Raw genomic sequence first — 16,801 nt, forward strand, 5'->3', positions numbered from 1 at the left:
AATTCAGTTCAGTCAGCCAGTCCCCCACCTCCATGCCGCCTGGAAAATCCCACTCTAACTACAGGCCCGGTTTGGGGCGAGGACAGTGGGTGGGATGGCAGGAATCATTGCAGCCTTCCTGAGGTGTTTAGTCGCATATTGGCAGACAGGACAGAGAGTCAGAGCTGGAAGGGTGCCAAGCAAGCATCCAGTCTGGGCTCCCATTGTACAGATGGGCACTGCCCTAGTGAGAGAGGGATCCTCGATCGAGTTCACGCCCTGGATGGTAGGGGCTACGGAGAAGACCCTCAAAGGGTTGAGGCTGCTGGAGACCTCCTTCTAGGCTCAGCACGCTGTGTGACTTTGGCCAAGCCTCTGACCTTCTCTGGACTTTATTGTCCCCGCTCTGTACTTTGGCTGAGATGGTCCCAAGTTCGGACACTGGAAGTTTCTATGAGTCCTTTCCTGAGCGGTGCCGACCTGCAGAGGGCCTGCAAGGGGTTAAGCTTCTTCTGCTCCCCCTCACTCTGCATGCAGACGAACCCCCTCCTTCTGACAAACACTTGTAGGAAATCAGGCTGGGCGCTTCCTGCCGAGGCGAGGCGGCCTCAGCCGCAGCAGGGGCGGGGAGAGGTGGGGAGCGATGCTAGTCTGTGAGCAGCGACTGGGGCTGGCAGAGCGGCCTGGAGGCGGGCCAGGGCGCCATGGAGGCAGGGGGCTCCCCAGGTTTGGAACAAAGACTCCACATGCAGGTCCCCTGAGCCTGGGCCAGCAGGATGGTGGTGGAGCCCGAGAGAGGTGAGGGAGCCGAGGAGGGCGGGGGTTGGGGGAGCCGCCTTCCCCCTGGAAGGGCCAGTCACAGGCTCTCTGGGACAGTCCGGGCGGCTGGACCAGCCCAGCCAGGAAGTTGCAGCTGTGGCAGCTGTATTACGTCTCTCTGGCTTAGGGGAGCCCGGCCCCCAGGGCAAGGGTGGATTTTGGGGGGATTTTCTCAAGCCTCAGGATGCTGGATCCCAGCCAGAGCTCTGATTCTGATCTCTGTGAACTCGGGCAAGTGCTGGTCCCTCTCTGTGCCCGGGGTGTCCTCATCTGCACATGGCGCGCTAGCCCCAGGGGCTGCTAAGGGGCTTCAGACATGATGCACGGGTGTGCAGCAGCCAGGAGGCAGCAGGGGGTCCCCACTAAAGAGTGGCCCCTTCTGCCGAGTAAGGACAAGGAGAGGAGCCAGGGATGGGCCGGCAGACCCGGCCAAGCCCTTCAGGCCGGCGGGGCAAGAGTCCGCAGCAGCAAGGGGCACCTTTCCTCTTTCTCCTCGGCCTCTGCTGCCTCCACCGGAGAGAGCTGGGGGCAGGGTACGTCCAGAGGGGGAAGTGGCTGTGCTGCACGGCTGGCGGGAACTGGTTTCTACACGGCTGGCGGGAACCCCTTGAGAACAGTAGGTCTGTGCCCTACCAGCTGCTCGGGGAGGACTGCCGAGTATGGGGCTCTGAGCTCAGAAGCCCAGCCTTTCTGGAGGGGCCCAGCCACTTGGTAAGGGGGTCTTCCTTCCCCTTCCTCTCGCCGCCCCACCAAGTCTGATGGACTTGGTTTCAGAGTCACAAGCCATGGATTTCAATCCCTAGCCACGCTTCCGGACTGCGAGGTCTTGTGAAAGGCGGCCACCTCTCTGCGGCTCAGTTTCCACATCTGAGAGATGTCAGGGACTGGGTGGGAGCAAGGCGGGTGGTGCCTCGGAGAGCTCTGCTGGATGGTAAGGGGCCTGGGAGGGCATGAGGGAGCAGAAGTGGGCTGCGCAGCTGAAGTTGGCAGAGGAGAACCTGGGGAATGAGCCATAAAGGGAAGGGTCTCCACTTGTGGACCTGGGGGCAGCGAAGCCCCCTGGCGGTGGCTGAGCCACTCGGGAAGGGGACAAAGAGACCACAAGGGTCTCGCAGACCCTCGAGAGAGCCAGCGGCAGAGGTGGTGTGGATGGAGGGAGGAGATGTACAAAAGGACGGGGAATGGGTGGTGCCTCCTTGTGGGGCTGGTTTCTCCGGGGCTGGCAGGGCCCCTGAGCCCTGGAGAAAGCAGTCCCACAAGGACAGCCCAGCCCTTGAAGGGACTTAGTGCTCACGGGGCTCTCCTGGGCTCAGCCTCCCAACCCCACTGCCCCTCGGGAGCAGCCCTGTGCCCTCGAGAAGGCTGTCCAGAGCCACCCTGTCTTTGGCCGCCATTCAGGGACCCCTGCCATAGCTCTCTGTCTAGTTCTGTTCATACTTTCAGACCTCTGTGCCTTTGCCTGTGCTGTTCCCTCTGCCTGGAATGCCCTTCCTCATTCTTCTCCCCCAAATCCTCTTTGTCTCTCAGGCCCAGCTTAATGCTCCCTTCGACAGTAATCCTGTACCCACCCCCCCATCTGAAATTTTGGAACACTTTTACTCAGGTCTGTACTCCTCGTGTCTTGTGGTGCTTGGCACACAGTAGGAGGTCATAGGTTTTCTTAATTTGCACCCACTGGGTGCTCAATATATATCTTTGTTACTCTGAATTGGGACCTCAGGCAGGAGGAGGGGGTTAACTGTTTGGAGTCTGTGGTCCTCAGAAGCCAACAAGTCAACCAGGAACCTCAAAGTTCACTTAACCCCGCCCCTACCTCCCAGCCCACCCTAACGGGGCGCCACTCCCCATGGTTGCGAGAGCGGGTGGCATTTTCTCCATCTTACAGTGAGGAAAACCTAAGCCCAGCAGTACACGGTGGATGAGCAGCACCGGGGCCAGAAGCTGGTCTCCAGACACCCTGCCTGCTTCTCTTTCACAGCAGCCCAGTGAGCAGGTGTCCTTGTCCCAGCGTGAGCTCAGCACGTGCTTGGCACTCGTGTGTGTTTGTTGACTGAATGGCTGACCGACCTGTCCTGGACTCCATGGCACCCAGGGCTGTGGCGTGCGCGAAATGCAGAGCTTTTGCTCATGAGAGGCTCACAGGTTTGGGGGCCTGGGGAACATGTGCAAAACTCCAGCCAGTGACCGCAGCTGCCTCCAACCAGAGGCTTTCCCTGGTCACAGTGAGATTTCTGCAATGACTGAGTCATCCCAGGAGACAGGATGTTCCTCTTTGTGCACCCGAGGCCTCTGTGATTGGACGGGCTGCTCTGTGGCACGGCTAGAAAAAAAGCCCTTTAGAAGTCAAAAAAACCCCACACGCCTCCCCCAGCCACTTCCTTGGCAGAGGTTTCAGAAAGAGAAAAGCAAGGCCTTTAGCACCTTCCACACCTGCCATCGTGGCAGGGCCCAAAAGGCCTAGTCAAGGTCAAAGGGTGGGCCTTGCCCGGGGCGCTGGTTTAAAATGCGGACTCCTGGGCCCCCGTCCCAGGGCCATGGAGTCCCGCTCTCTTCGGGTTGACCTTAGGGATCTGCATTCTTAGAGGATTCTTAAAAGCACTCAAGCTGGCAGGGATTTCCAAGAGGGGTACAGGCGCCCCGAGAGGGTGTGGAAAGCAAGGATTAGAACTTCCTTTTACAATATTTATTTTCTATTGGATCTTTTTAAAAATTCAATTTTAGATATATTTTTTCTAACACGTAATATATTCGTGTGAGAATGCATGCAGATGATGTTATAAGAAATACATGTTAGGTGTGTGAGCAAATATATTTTTAATGATGAGTTGTGTGATTAAAAAAAACAAAAACACTGGAGACCACTCACTGGGCCAAAATCGACAGGTCCAAATCTTGCTGTCACTAACCAGCCGGGTGAACTTGGTCAAGTAACTATTCCATGCTGAGTTCTGGTTTTCTCATTTGAAGAATAGTTTTCCTATGACCTACTTACCTGTTTGGGGTGAGGGCAGATCGAGAACAGGCAGTAAAGCTTCTAGCCTGGGTGGGCACAGCGAGGGCCCAGCATATGTGGCGGGGTCATGTGGAGGCTTACAGGGTGATCTGGGGGGAATTCAGGGAGGAGGGAGGAAGATTGTGTCAGGGGAAGAGGGTGAGGCCCCTGAGACCAGAGTGGGGACAATGTTAGTCCCCGTTCCTACCCCAGCCTTTGAGAAGGTGCCAGCCAATCCCTGGGGCACTCTCTATCCAGAAATAGTTGCCTGCTGACTTTTCCCAACGGTATGAACCAAGGCTCTGACCAAGACCCAATCGCACACGAGGCTGCAGGGACAAACACAGGGCGTGTCTGTCCTGGGAGGCCTGGAGTTATTGTCTCCACGGCACGGAGGGAAGAGCCGGGACACGAGCTGCAAGGTAACCTCTCATGCCAGCCTTGTCCCGACCCATGTGTGGCTTCAGCCGAGGCCCCTCTGCTCTCTGGGCCTCAGTTTTCCTGCCCGTAGAGTGGGTGCTTTGCATGAGCTCCTTGGGTGGGACCATGCCGCTGCTCTGTCAGCCTTGTGTTTCCAGGGCTCAGAGGAAGCGCTTGGGGGTGTTGGCCGTAGCGGGAGGGGAGAGGAGGTGGGAGGGAGAGAAGGGAGAGAGGGAAAGGAGGAGAGGATAGAAGGCAGGCGGGGAGGAGCCCTTCTGCAGCCATCCTTCCCGTGCCACAGGTCCCTGTGCAACCAGGCTCTCCCTCTGGTTCATTCTCCCCAGGCAGCCAGAGAGAAACTTCTAACTGCACCTCGACGTGCTCTCTCGTGGTCTGCATGCCCACACTCTCTGCAATCAGAGCCCCAGCTCCTGCCCCCACTAGCACAGCCATCGGGAAACCACTTACATGCCGCCCCCTCCTGCCTCCAGGCCTTGGTACTTGATGGAACCCCTGCCTGAAAAATGTTTTTAATTGAGGTGAAATTCACATAACATAAAATTTAACCATTTTAAAATGAACAATTCAGTGACATTTAGTATACTTATAAAGTTGTGCAAGCACCACCTCTATCTAGTTCCAAAATGTTTTCATCACCCCAAAAGGACGCCTGTGCCCATTCGAGCAGTCACTCCCCTCTCCCCACTCCCCCAGCTAAAGCACTAGTCAGCAATGGGATTTACCTGTTACGGATATTCCGTACAGTTAGAATCATACAGTATGTGACCTTTTGTGTCTGGCTTCTCTCACTTAGCATCACGTTTTTGAGATTCATCCTTGTAGCACGTGTCAGTGCTTCACTCCTTTTAGTGGCTGGACGGTATTCCGCCGTGCGGATAGACCACAACTTGTTTGTCCATCCGTCCACTGATAGACGTCTGGGTTGTTGCCACCTTTTGGCGATCGCAAATAGTGCTGCTAGGAAAGTGCGTGTACACGTATTCGTCTGAGTACCTGTTTTCAATTATTTTGGATAATGGAATGCTCTTTTCACCGGTCCCCCACTCACGATCTGAAATCTTACCCACGAGCGGGTCAGGAAGGTTCCCAGAGTGCGTGGCCCCTAAATGGGACCTATCCTGACTTCCTGGGCCTGCCCTGCACCCCCAGGGCCCCTCCTCGTGCTTTCCCATCGCTCTCACATTGATCTCTAGGTGCCAGGTTGTTTGTCTGCTTCCTCCTGGGCCCTCAGTTCTCACGTGAGCAGGGCCTGTGCCCCGGCGCCCACGTGTGGAGGCTGGCAGGCACCAGCACACATGGGACACCTGCTGTGTGCTGGCCGCTGGCCTCCTTATCCCATATCTCAGGTAATTTTATAAAACTCTTGAGAGAGAGAGGAATTATGACCCCAGTTTTACTGATGAAGAAATCCAAGGTGGAGTGATTTGGCCAAGGTCACGCAGGGCTTCTGACTCCAGAGTTCCTGCTGGTAATTTCTGCTTCTGAAGAAAGGAGGTGATTCAAGGATTAATGCTCTCCATTTGATTGTGTCCCCGACAGGCCACAGGCAGGATGGCTTGTGCTGAGAGGAGCCGGCGGGAACCCTGGTGCCCATAGGGGCAGCTCCATCTCCTGAAGATGAAGGGGCCCAGGTGAAACTCAGGCCAGGCCCAATGACCAGCTCCGGGACGGAGGTCCACTGGGCCGAGTCAGGCCTGGGAAAGGGGCCCCGGCGGAGGCGCTGGGCCTGGGCTGAAAAGGGAAAGGATGCTGATGGGAGCGGCACGTGCAGCTTGGTAGAAGAGGCGCCCTTTCCCAGTGCCACCAGCCCTGAGCTCCTGGAGGACTTCCGCCTGGCCCAGCAGTGCCTGCAGCCACTGGAGTGGAGGGGCCCGGACTCACAGCCTGATGGGCACCCAGATCCTGAATCAGGAGAGTCTGCAGAAGAGGGTGAGACCGACTCCCCTGCAATCCCACAGTGGTGTCCCCCAAACATTCCCCCCTTCTGGCGGGAGGCAGGAATAGAGAGAGTTTCAAAAATTTTTTAAGTTAAAATCTACGAAGCCTACAATTTAAAATGTTTTTAAGATTTAAATTATATAAACAGTACTGTTCTTTGCAGAAAAATCAGAAAATATAAGCCAAAGGAGAAAAAACTAAAAATTACTTATTATCCAGATAGCTGCTGTCTTCCATGTGTGTGTGTGTGTGTGTGTGTGTGTATACGTAGCATGAATATGCAACAGTATTCTACAAACTCTATTGTAACTTGCTTTTTTGTAACTTAATAGACATGAACGCTTTCCCAGCTTATCAAATATTCTTCCACAAGTCATTTCTAATGTCTGCTTAGGAATTCCGTGGTGTGAATATTCTGTAATTTGTTGGGCCTCTTACTGCTGGGCATTTAGGTAGTTTCTCAGTTTTTGCTATTATAAATAGTGCAGAGATATGTCATTAGTATATCTTCGCACACTTAATTTGATAATAACGTTGATATTTTAAATTGCTTGGTCCAAGGGTTCTGCCCATTTCTACGATGTTTTAAAATCCCAATTAGCAACGAGAATGATGGCTTCCCTTGTTTTCTAAAATAACTGTTTTCTCTGCATTAAGAACAACTGAGACTAAATTCCTAGCTTGGCTCAACAAGTCCCTTCTCCTCTCTGAATCTTGGTTTCCCCATCTGTGAAATGGGAGTAATAACACCTTTGAGCTTGATTACATAGTGATTATTGCATTCGAATATGAATGAAACGCCCCTGTCTTAGGATTCTGGGATCAGAATCTGTGGATGTCAGAGAAGCCGTCAGGCTGATAGTAGATTGTGCAGTGACCCCAAGTTCCTCATGCCAGGTCTGTTTAAAGTGGGGTCTGCCCACAGCTACCCACTCAGGAGCTATTTCCGAGCTCTCCTTAGGGAATGGTGACAGGGATGCGCTGGGATGAAGGGGCAGAGGCATCTCTTCCTGAGGTCACATGGTAACCCCCTGCTGCTGCCATGTCCTGTGCCCTTACTGTGTGCCAGGCAAAGGGCTGGGCAGGGCGCAAGCCTTATCTCCACCTTTCCTCACCACCTTCTTCCAGGTAGGAGAGAATAGCCTCCAGGTAGAGTAAAGATTGCCACAGAGGTCAGCTACTTGTTCATGGTGCCCTATGAGGGATCAGAAGGGCCAGGATTGAAGCCAGGTCTGCCCGGTTCCAAAGCCCGATCTCTTCATCCCACTGCATGACCCCCATCAGCAGAGACTAACTTGCCTGCGTAGCTGGGACCTTGCTTCTAAGCCCAGGACTGCTCTGAACCACTGCATGATCTTTGGCAAGTTACTTAACCTTCCTGGGCTTCAAGTGCGCTGCTGTAAACGAGAGAGACTCGCTGAAGGAGGTTTTAAGGAGATGAAAGGTGCAGAGGTGCCAAGGGTAGGGGAAAGGGCATGGGGAAGCAAAGAGTGACATGAGGGTTACGACAAAGGCGCATCTGGCCAGAGCAGAGTCTGTGCTTGGTGGTACCCAGACTGTAGCTCATGAAACCTTGGATCTGCGCCAGAGGCTGACACAGGGTCTAGGACAGAGGAGGTGCTCCATAAGCACTGACTGCACGGGTGATGCACAGATGGATGAATGAATGGGTAGGTGGATAGGCAGATAGGTGGGTGGATAGATGGATGGATAAGTGATAGCTGGATGGATAGGTAGGTGAGTGGGTGATGGATGGGTGAGTGGGTGGATGGATGGACAATTGAAAGGTTGGATGGTTGGATCAATGGGTGAGTGGGTGTTGGATGGGTGAGTGGGTGGATGGGTGAGTGGGATGGATGAATGGATATTTCTTGAGCACTTACTGTCTAATAATTATAACAACTATCCGTTTTCTGGGAGCTTTGCATACCTTACTGTCCTCCTTTCTTCTTTCCTTCTTTTCAGTCAACAAATATTGAGCACCTCCTCTGCAAATACAATAATAAATAAAAACAGAGAGCATCCTTGCCCTCATGAAGCCTACGGTGTAGTGAGGGAGGAAAATATTAATGAAAGAATCACATAAATAAATGGAAAACTGCAGCTGTAATAAATATTTCAAAGTAGAGGTATTCAGTCATATGAAACCCTATAAAAGAGAGCTTTTGACCTAAGTTAGAGAGATCAGAGAAGACTTCCTTGATGCGGTCAAGGTTGAGTTAATGTATGAAGGACAAATAGGAGTTAACTAGACAAAGGGAGGGAGAGAGGACCCTAGCAGAGGGATCAGCATGTACAAAGGCCCTGTGGTAGGAGAGGATGTGGCACGGCTAGAGCAGGGAGAGACTGAGGGGAACCACGGAGCTAATGCGGGGTGGAGACAGGGACCTTAGGACCATATTAAAGGTTCAGCTCTCTCCTGGGAACAACAGGAAGACAGTGAAGAGTTTTCATATGGAGAATAAGAGTGAGGATTGAGATGATTAGGTGGCTGCTACAGTGGTCCAGGCAAGAGAGGAGGTAGACTTGGGCAAACCTGGTGGTTCTGGACTCTAGAGCAGCAGGTGAGTTCGAGAGCACCATAGGAGGTAATCAGGACAGGACCAGGTGACAGGTTGGATGGCGGGGGGATGGGGGAGGGAGATGGCAAAGATGCCTCCCAGGTTTCTGGTTTGTGCAGTTGGGTGGATGATGTTTCCATTTGCTGAGACAGGAAACGCTAGGGGGACAACCAGGTTGAGGATTGAGTTTGGAGGACCTTTGAGACAACTAGAGGAGGTGTTCGAAAAGTATTTGGCCCTATGGGGGGATCGCTGGGCTTCTTGCCGTCGCCATGTGATGAGGAAATGAAAGCCCAGAGGGGTGAGATGGCCTAGGTAGTGTGACACAGTGAGTCCAGACCTGGCGTATACGAAGCAATGACCTTCTTTCCAGAGCTTGAAGCAGAGGATGTGGACAGCCCAGAGAGTTCCAACTTGCCACTCAACTGGCCCCCGCAGCAGTATCCTCAACTGGACATGACTGAAGAGGAGCCAGATGAGGCCCTGGGTGGTCCTGAGGTCCAGGAAGCTGGAGAGAGCTCCCCAAGGTTGGGGTATGACACTGATCTCAGCTCGGGGGGCAATGGGAACACCAGCCCCATGGCTCTGGGCTGGGGTCAACCCACAGGCTGGGTGGCTTCTGACGAACAAGCCAGTGGAGACAAACTTCGAGAACATTCTGAGTCTGCCAGGTCCTGGAGCAGTGGAACTGTGAACCTCAAGCCCAGTGGCAGTCTGGATTCTACCTGGGAAGGAGAGACTGATGTCCCCCGGCCCGCTGCCCTGGCAGAAACGTCACCCCAGAGCTCCAGCCACCACCTCCTAAACCCAAACGATAGAACTGGAGGAAGCGTTACTCTGGCGACGGCCACGGAATTCCAGGAGTCCTCAGCCCCTCCAGCCCAGAGCGTCCAGTATCCTGCAGATAGATGGAGGAGAGAAACCACCAGCCTCTCCTGCCCTCAACCCGGGGACCAATCCTGGAAGCGGACACGCATATCACCTAAGCCGCTCCCTTCCCGATTCACGGGCTCCATCAGCGCCCTGAAGCCTCCACCTAGGCCAGCTCGACAGGACAGGCCGCCGCCCAGGCCGGGAGCCACTCTGGCTGGTCACTCATCTTCTGACACCCCCAAGTACGGCCGGGGGCAGCTGAACTACCCGCTCCCTGATTTCTCCAAGGTGGGACCCCGAGTGAAGTTCCCCAAAGATGAGACTTACCGCCCCCCCAAAGCCAGGAGCCACAGCAGGCTGCCTGAGGGCCCTGCCAGGCCACTGATCTTCAAGTCACCTGCCGAGATTGTGCGGGAGTTGCTGTTAAACAGCGGAGAAGTCTGCCCGGGAGAGGACCCCCCTCCTACTCACCCCACCACCAGGTTACCCCAAGAATTTCAGACACCTGAACAGGCCACCAAGCTGGTCCATCAGCTCCAGGTAAGCCCGACTCATTTCTACACCAAGGCACCTGTTGGTCTGGGTTGGAGGCTGGTCGGGGTGGGGGGCCTTGGGGCTCGGCCAGGGGTCCCCCGCGATGAGGACAGTCCCAAGCCCTTGGCTCAAAAAAGCAGTGATTGCACTCATGCTGCGAGGGTAGACCGTGTTTGTTTGCTTTTAACTCGTGCTATGAAAAACTCAAGACATATACAAGAGAGAAAATAGTATGACGAACCCCCATGGACCCATCGCCCAGCGCCTGGCAACCTTTTTCATCTATGGCCTCACCTGTTCCTCCTCTCACCCTACTGGAGTATTCTGAAGCAATGTTCAGGCTTCAAATCATTTACCCCCAAATATTTCAGTGTGTGTCTAAAGATAAGGAATCGCTCTTAAAGATAACCTACTCTCAGCATACCTGAAACTTAACACCAATTCCTTAATATCAACCAACGTCCAGTCAGTGTTTGCGTCTCCCACTCTGTCTCATAAATGGCTTGTTTATTTTGGTTGGTTCGAATCAGGATCCAAACACGGCTCAGATATTGCACGCGGTCGATGTGCCTTTTCAAGTCTCTGCGCACCACCCCCCCACCCTGCCTTTCTGTTTGCATTCTTTGTCAAATCTCCTTCTTCCTTGTAATTTATTTGTTAAGGAAACGGGTTTCTGTCCTGTAGAGTCTCCCACACTTTGCGGTTTGCTGATACACTCTCTGATGTTTCTTCACGTGTCGCGTTGTCTTCTCTGTGTCCTGTGTTTTGCCCAGTTAGAGGCAGAGGCGTTTTCGAGTTGTCGTCGTCTGTTTATTTCTCCCCAGATCAGGAGCTCTGTGCCGGTAGGGATTTTTTTGGCAAGAGCCCATCACAGGTGGTGCCTTCAGGGGGTGTAAACTGCTTGCTGGTGTCTCGTTTGTGGTGTTAAGGACCCCTGATGGTCGTTGCCTTGATCCAGGCTTTCACTGGGGGGGACAGAGTGGTAGTATCCTAATGCTAGCATTCCTTCTGCATTTATTTGCGGGAAATCTTCTATGAAGTGAAACTTGCCCTCATCAACTATTTGGTTACCAAGGCCTCGTTCACATGGGAAAGACAGGAGAAATGCTTGATTCTGCCCTTCTAATTACCAGTGTTCAGAACAACGCATCAGTTCCCTGGCCTCCTTCAAAGGCGACCAGTGACACTTGTTCTTGCTTTTCCCCCCGTAATGACTTGTTTTAAGAAGCTCTTCAGTTTTGTGTATGGCAAATCGTGACTCTGAGTAGAGGCAACCGTGATTTTCAAGTCTTCTACTTTTCTACTTCCAGACGCTTAGATGATTCAATCAGCCATTAAAAAATACTTATTAAGCACATACTACTTAATTCCTGGGAACAGAGCAGTGGGGAAGACAGATGAGGGCAGGGAATTCGGACAAATAAGCAAATAGCTACGGTTATGCATCGAGGCGGACCAGCCCAAAGGCCCCCATCCCTGACTCACTGTCAGGGATGTAGAAGAAGGGATGGTGGAGGAGTTGTCCTGCCACCCCCGACCCCCCGGAATTTGGCCGTGGGGGTCTGTATTGCACGTGAGCCTGAAGGGGTCTGCTGAGCTACCACTACAGAGTTCTTTCACTCCGAGGCACCCAGAGGCCCCCTTTGGGGAGTGGGTTCCCTGCGAGGGGTCTCACAGTGAGGGGCCTGGTGCGTGACCTCACTGCACACCCCCATCTCCTGCAGGAGGACTACCACAGGCTCCTCACCAAGTACGCTGAGGCTGAGAACACCATCGACCAGCTGCGCCTCGGAGCCAAGGTACTGGGCCCGGTGGGGTGGAGGGGGCCGCTCGGGAGACCCTGGGGATAGAGGAACCCGGGCCTTCCTTGTTCTACCACAAGGTCACTCTGTGACCTGGGGCAGTGACCTTGCCCTCTCCAGGCTCAATCTCCTTTACTGTTGATGAACTTTGAGTCCTTGAATGCTGGAATCCAGGGTGCCCAGGAGTTTTCACCGGAAGCTCTCTGCTTCTAGATGAGCTCTGGAGTGAGACCACCTGGGCACAACTCCTGGTTCCATTACTGACTAGCTGTGTGACCTTAAGGAAGTTACTTGGGCTCTCGAGCCCCAAGGGAGTAGCACAGAATTTCTGCTCAACCCCTGAGGCTGATACTTGCCAGATCACACCTCTGCTTTTTCTCCTGCCCCAACTTCTCACCCACAGCTTCTCTCCTCACTGAATGTCTAGTGTGGGGCCGGGGGAGGGGGGAGAGGGGAAATCCACCACCCCCATCCTGCCCAGGCTCCACCCCGTCTAGGGGAAGCTGTGAATTCTGCACTTGGGCCCTTCCCCTTTTCTGAGGTGAGGCAGGAAGTGGGGCTCTCACAGCCCCTCCTGGTTTCCTGCTTACCTCTCCCCACCTCTTGCCCCATCAGGCAGCAGCGGAGGAGGGGTGGGAGGTGGGGTGCAGAGACGCAGACCCTCCCTCTCACGACCCCCCCCCCCAACCCGGGCTGTCCCCATCACACTCCGAGACCCCTGCTCCTGCCAGGCCGCTGCTCTCCACCGTCTAGCGACGCTTCTTTTGTGAAGTGTCGCCGAGGCAGCCACGATGAGGAAACGAAAGAAGGGGCCCTGTTCTAGGAGCAGGACTTCCGCGTCCCCATACGCACCTCCTGACCCAGGCAGCTCCTTTCCATCCTGGCCTCCTTGGGCACAACTGTAAAAGGGGGTTCATCGGGCCTCCTAGGAGCCAACGGGCTCCCCTTCCTCCCCCCCCCCCCCGCCAGGTCTTACGGCTTCTTCCACATTTCGGAGGCAGTTTCAGGGGCCGAAGGGATGGGGGTGGTAGAGGGCTTGGTTGAGGCATCCTCTCTGGGGAAACCACATTTTCATGGCCGCAGGCTCCTAGAAGGTCCGAGGAGAAAGGAACTGGTCATGGGGTCCAAATCCTCAGCTCCCCTGTCTCACAGATCGGAGAATCAGGACCCCAGGAGGGGCATAGGTTGCCAAAGGTCAAGGTCAGGGTCAGAGGCTGGGAATATCTCCTCCCTCCCTCCTTTCCTTCCTTCCCGCTTTACTTATTTAAAGGAATGAGTTCGTGTATGGAACGTATGTACCTGGCATCTGGCAGGTACCTCCTAAGAGTTAGGGAATATTATTATGATTAATAGTATTAATATGAAGGTGTTCACTGGGTGCCCATGTGTGCCAGGCAGGGGGACACCATGGGGGCACAGCTGTGTGCGTCTCCCGGACACTCCCTTGTCCCAGTGGGGACTCACCACGTGCACCTACGCCGGCCTGGCTGGTGACCCAGACCCCTGCGTGTGTGAGGGGGCAGAGGAGGAGAGGTTGGAGAGGCCAGGAATGGTTCAGCACTAGCTCACCTGGTCTTGCTTTCTGGAAAAATGACTCCTTGGCCTGAGGGTTCTCCTCAAGAGAAGGGTGAGCACAGGTAAGCTGGACTCTTCCGGAAGCAGGACGATCCTCTCCGCGCCCTGGGAAGCAGTACAGGCAGGGCTGAGGAGGACGTGCAGCCTGAATGGGGAGGGGCCTTGCCGGGCTCCACGGAGCCCAAGGGGGCCAAGATTCCAGCCGGGCTTCTCACTGTGTCCGGAGCTCTGTAGACTCTACCCCCGAAGGTTCGGGAAACCCCAGAGCAGCTTCCTACTCAGAGCCCTTGCCAGGGAGCCCAGTCCACAGAGACGGAAGCGGTACTGCTCCCCCAGGCTGAGCTGGCTGATGTGACCTCCCCGGGGTCCACTGCATTCTGCTCAGAGCCCCCAGGGGGCGGGCTGGACCCTAGGCTGGGGATGTGGCCCTAAACACCCAGGCCGGGCCTGGCTCTAGGGCAGCAGCAGTGGGTGGGGACCAGGGGAAGGAGACTGGCATTTGCTGAGCAGTAAACAGATACCAGGCCCAGGCTGAGCACACTGCCAGAGTCATCTCATTTGACCCTCTTCACAAGAGGAAACTGAGGCTCAGCCAGGTGGAGTGGTTTGCTCAACATGCCACGGCTTGTGAGGGATTACAAGTGAGGGATTAAACTATGTTTGCCTGGTTCCAGAGTGGGCACTATTTTCCCCGTGCCTGGGTGTGCCCAGCTCGGGCCCTGGCAATGGTATGTGGCAGAGGCATGACAAGGCAGAATGATGATGTTACAGTGATAATATCAATAGTAAAACATGATGTGTACAGACCACTGTCCTCAGTCATTTACCATGGGGGAAACTGAGGCACAGAGCGATCACTCAACAAGTAGGTACCTGAGCTGGGGTTTGAGCCCAGTAGCCCACAGCCCACCCTTTTTTTTTTTTTTTTTTTTAGGTTTAACAGCTTATTTATTTTTTTAGGTTTAACAGATCCAGACTAAACGATTGTGAGCTCTGCCACTGGGGAAGCTGACCAGGGAGTTCCAGGGCCGGGCCGGGGGGCACTACTGGATCCCGTCTGGGGTGTGGGCAGGGAGCCAGGGCTGGTCAGGATCACTGCTCGGTGACTAGCTTAGGGCCAGAGTTTATGGGGGTGTCCTGCATTCGCAGCTGTGTTGCCACCTCCCTCCAGCTGCTGTCCCCCACCTCAGCTGTAGGGGGATCTGGAGGGGCTGAGACCGGAAATTACCCCAGAAAGAATCAGGGGGGATGACATAAAACTGCCTTTCCTAAAGTGTGTGTTCTGATGGCCGCCTGGTGGAGGTGAGGGTGGGAGTGGGAGGGGGGAGGGGAGGGGAGGGTAAGGATGTGGGGGAGGGAGGAGAAGCGCGGGGGGGGGGGGGGGGGGGAGGAGAGGCGCCAGGGAGGTTTGTGTGCTTGGAGGAGTTGGGGAAGCATTTCCTAGTCTCTCCACTCCCCGCCCCATTCATAAAGCCCATTAGCATTTTAAAGGCTGTGAGGAACCCATCTGTGCTGAGATTAGTCAGTTATTTAACCCAGTGTTTCCCGCACTCATCTACCCTTCCCTGCTTAACGCCCCTGAGGGAGCCAATCCAGCCTCAGCGAGCACCGTGGGACACCCTGGTTTAAACGGGGGCCCTGGGGGTGAGTCCTGCCCACCAGAGACGGGTCCAGGAGGGACAAGCCTGAGCAGCTCGGCAAACCCACACTCACCCCAGCTCCCCGCTTCCCGGGCCTCTGCACAGGCCTTTGGTCCCTCTGTGTAAACAGAGGTGCTGAGAGCAGTTTGTTCCTGTTGCTCCCCCAGGTTGGGCCTTTGGTGGACCCAGGCTGGGGCTGGCCGATGGGTGGGGCAGGGGGAGAACGCAGGAGGACCGGGCCTCCCCCAGATTTGGGTCACCTTGGGAGGAGAGGGGTGCTGGTGGGCAAGTCCCCACAGGCGGGCCTGAGCAGATGGCCAAGGGGATTATTAAAATCCAGCTTTGTTCTCATCAGAGGCTGGGCCTGAAAGAGGGGGGGAGGCAGCAGGGGCCCAGCCACGGCTGAGCCATTGTCCCTCACTTTGGAATAGATTTTTCTGCCACAGCCAGGACGTGAAGAGCAGCTTAAGCAGGGAGAGGCTGCCTTCTGTGGGCCTGGGAGCCCACCCTGAGCTGCCCACTCCTGACCTTAAGGTAGCAGAGGGCAGTAAGATAAGCAGCCTGACGTCATGAGGACCAGGGGACACTGAGGCAACATAGGAGAGTTGCTTTTTTAGGGACCTGCCTGCATGATGGCCACATACATGACAATGGTGATGATGATGGTGATGGTGGTGATGATGGTGATGATGATGGTAATAGTGATGATGATGGTGATGGTGGTGATGATGGTGATGGTGATGATGATGGTGATGGTGGTGATGATGGTGATGGTGATGGTGATGGTGGTGATGATGGTAATAGTGATGATGATGGTGATGGTGATGATGATGGTGATGGTGATGATAGTGATGGTGATGGTGATGGTGGTGATGATGGTGATGGTGATGGTGGTGATGATGGTGATAGTGATGGTGATGGTGGTGATGATGGTGATGGTGGTGATGGTGGTGATGATGGTGATGGTGATGGTGATGGTGGTGATGATGGTGATGATGAAGGTGGTGATGATGGTGATGGTGGTGATGATGGTGATGGTGATGGTGATGATGGTGATGGTGATGGTGATGGTGATGGTGATGGTGATGATGATGGTGATGGTGGTGGTGATGGTGATGGTGGTGATGATGGTGGTCGTGATGATGATGGTGATGGTGGTGATGATGGTGATGGTGATGATGGTGATGGTGATGGTAATAGTTATAATATGGATGATGATGAATGTGGGGGTGGTGGCTGCTATTTAATGAGCCCTCACTTCGTGCAGACAGGTGAGTTCAGTCAGCTGCTCTAGCACTCAGAGGAGGGTGGTGGTAGAGCCTCAGTGTGAACCCAGGCACTGCAGAGCTCACGCGCTAAGCCAGAGATCAGCAAACTTTCTCTGTAGAGGGCCAGATAGTGAATATTTTCAGCTTTGTGGGCCATCTATTCTCCACGGTAACAACTCATCTCGGCTGTTACAGGATGAAAGCAACCACAGACGATACAAAAGCAAGCGAGCACGGCTGTGTTCACTAAAACCTTGTTCACTCAAACAGACCATAGTTGCCAACCCCTGTTTTAAACCACTTGGGTCTTCAACTTCAGAAGGTCTTCCTCGGCCATCTCCCTGACTCTCTACTTCTCTCCCAAACACTAGACTATTTA

General features: G+C 54.4%; 1 protein-coding gene across 1 annotated transcript in view; it reads left to right on the forward strand.

Annotated features, from left to right (window-relative positions):
- The first annotated feature begins 638 nt into the window (after positions 1–638).
- The window catches only part of AKNA (AT-hook transcription factor), a 43,646-nt gene continuing 27,483 nt past the window's right edge, over positions 639–16,801 (forward strand). The window contains exons 1-4 of the mRNA XM_070045691.1: positions 639–777; positions 5,771–6,160; positions 9,104–10,143; positions 11,862–11,936. Coding sequence (XP_069901792.1) covers positions 5,884–6,160; positions 9,104–10,143; positions 11,862–11,936 — 1,392 coding nt within the window. The 5' untranslated portion in view covers positions 639–777; positions 5,771–5,883. The remainder of the gene's footprint in view (positions 778–5,770; positions 6,161–9,103; positions 10,144–11,861; positions 11,937–16,801) is intronic.

Source organism: Globicephala melas, chromosome 6 (genome assembly GCF_963455315.2).
Source record: "Globicephala melas chromosome 6, mGloMel1.2, whole genome shotgun sequence".
Taxonomy (NCBI): Eukaryota; Metazoa; Chordata; class Mammalia; order Artiodactyla; family Delphinidae; genus Globicephala; species Globicephala melas.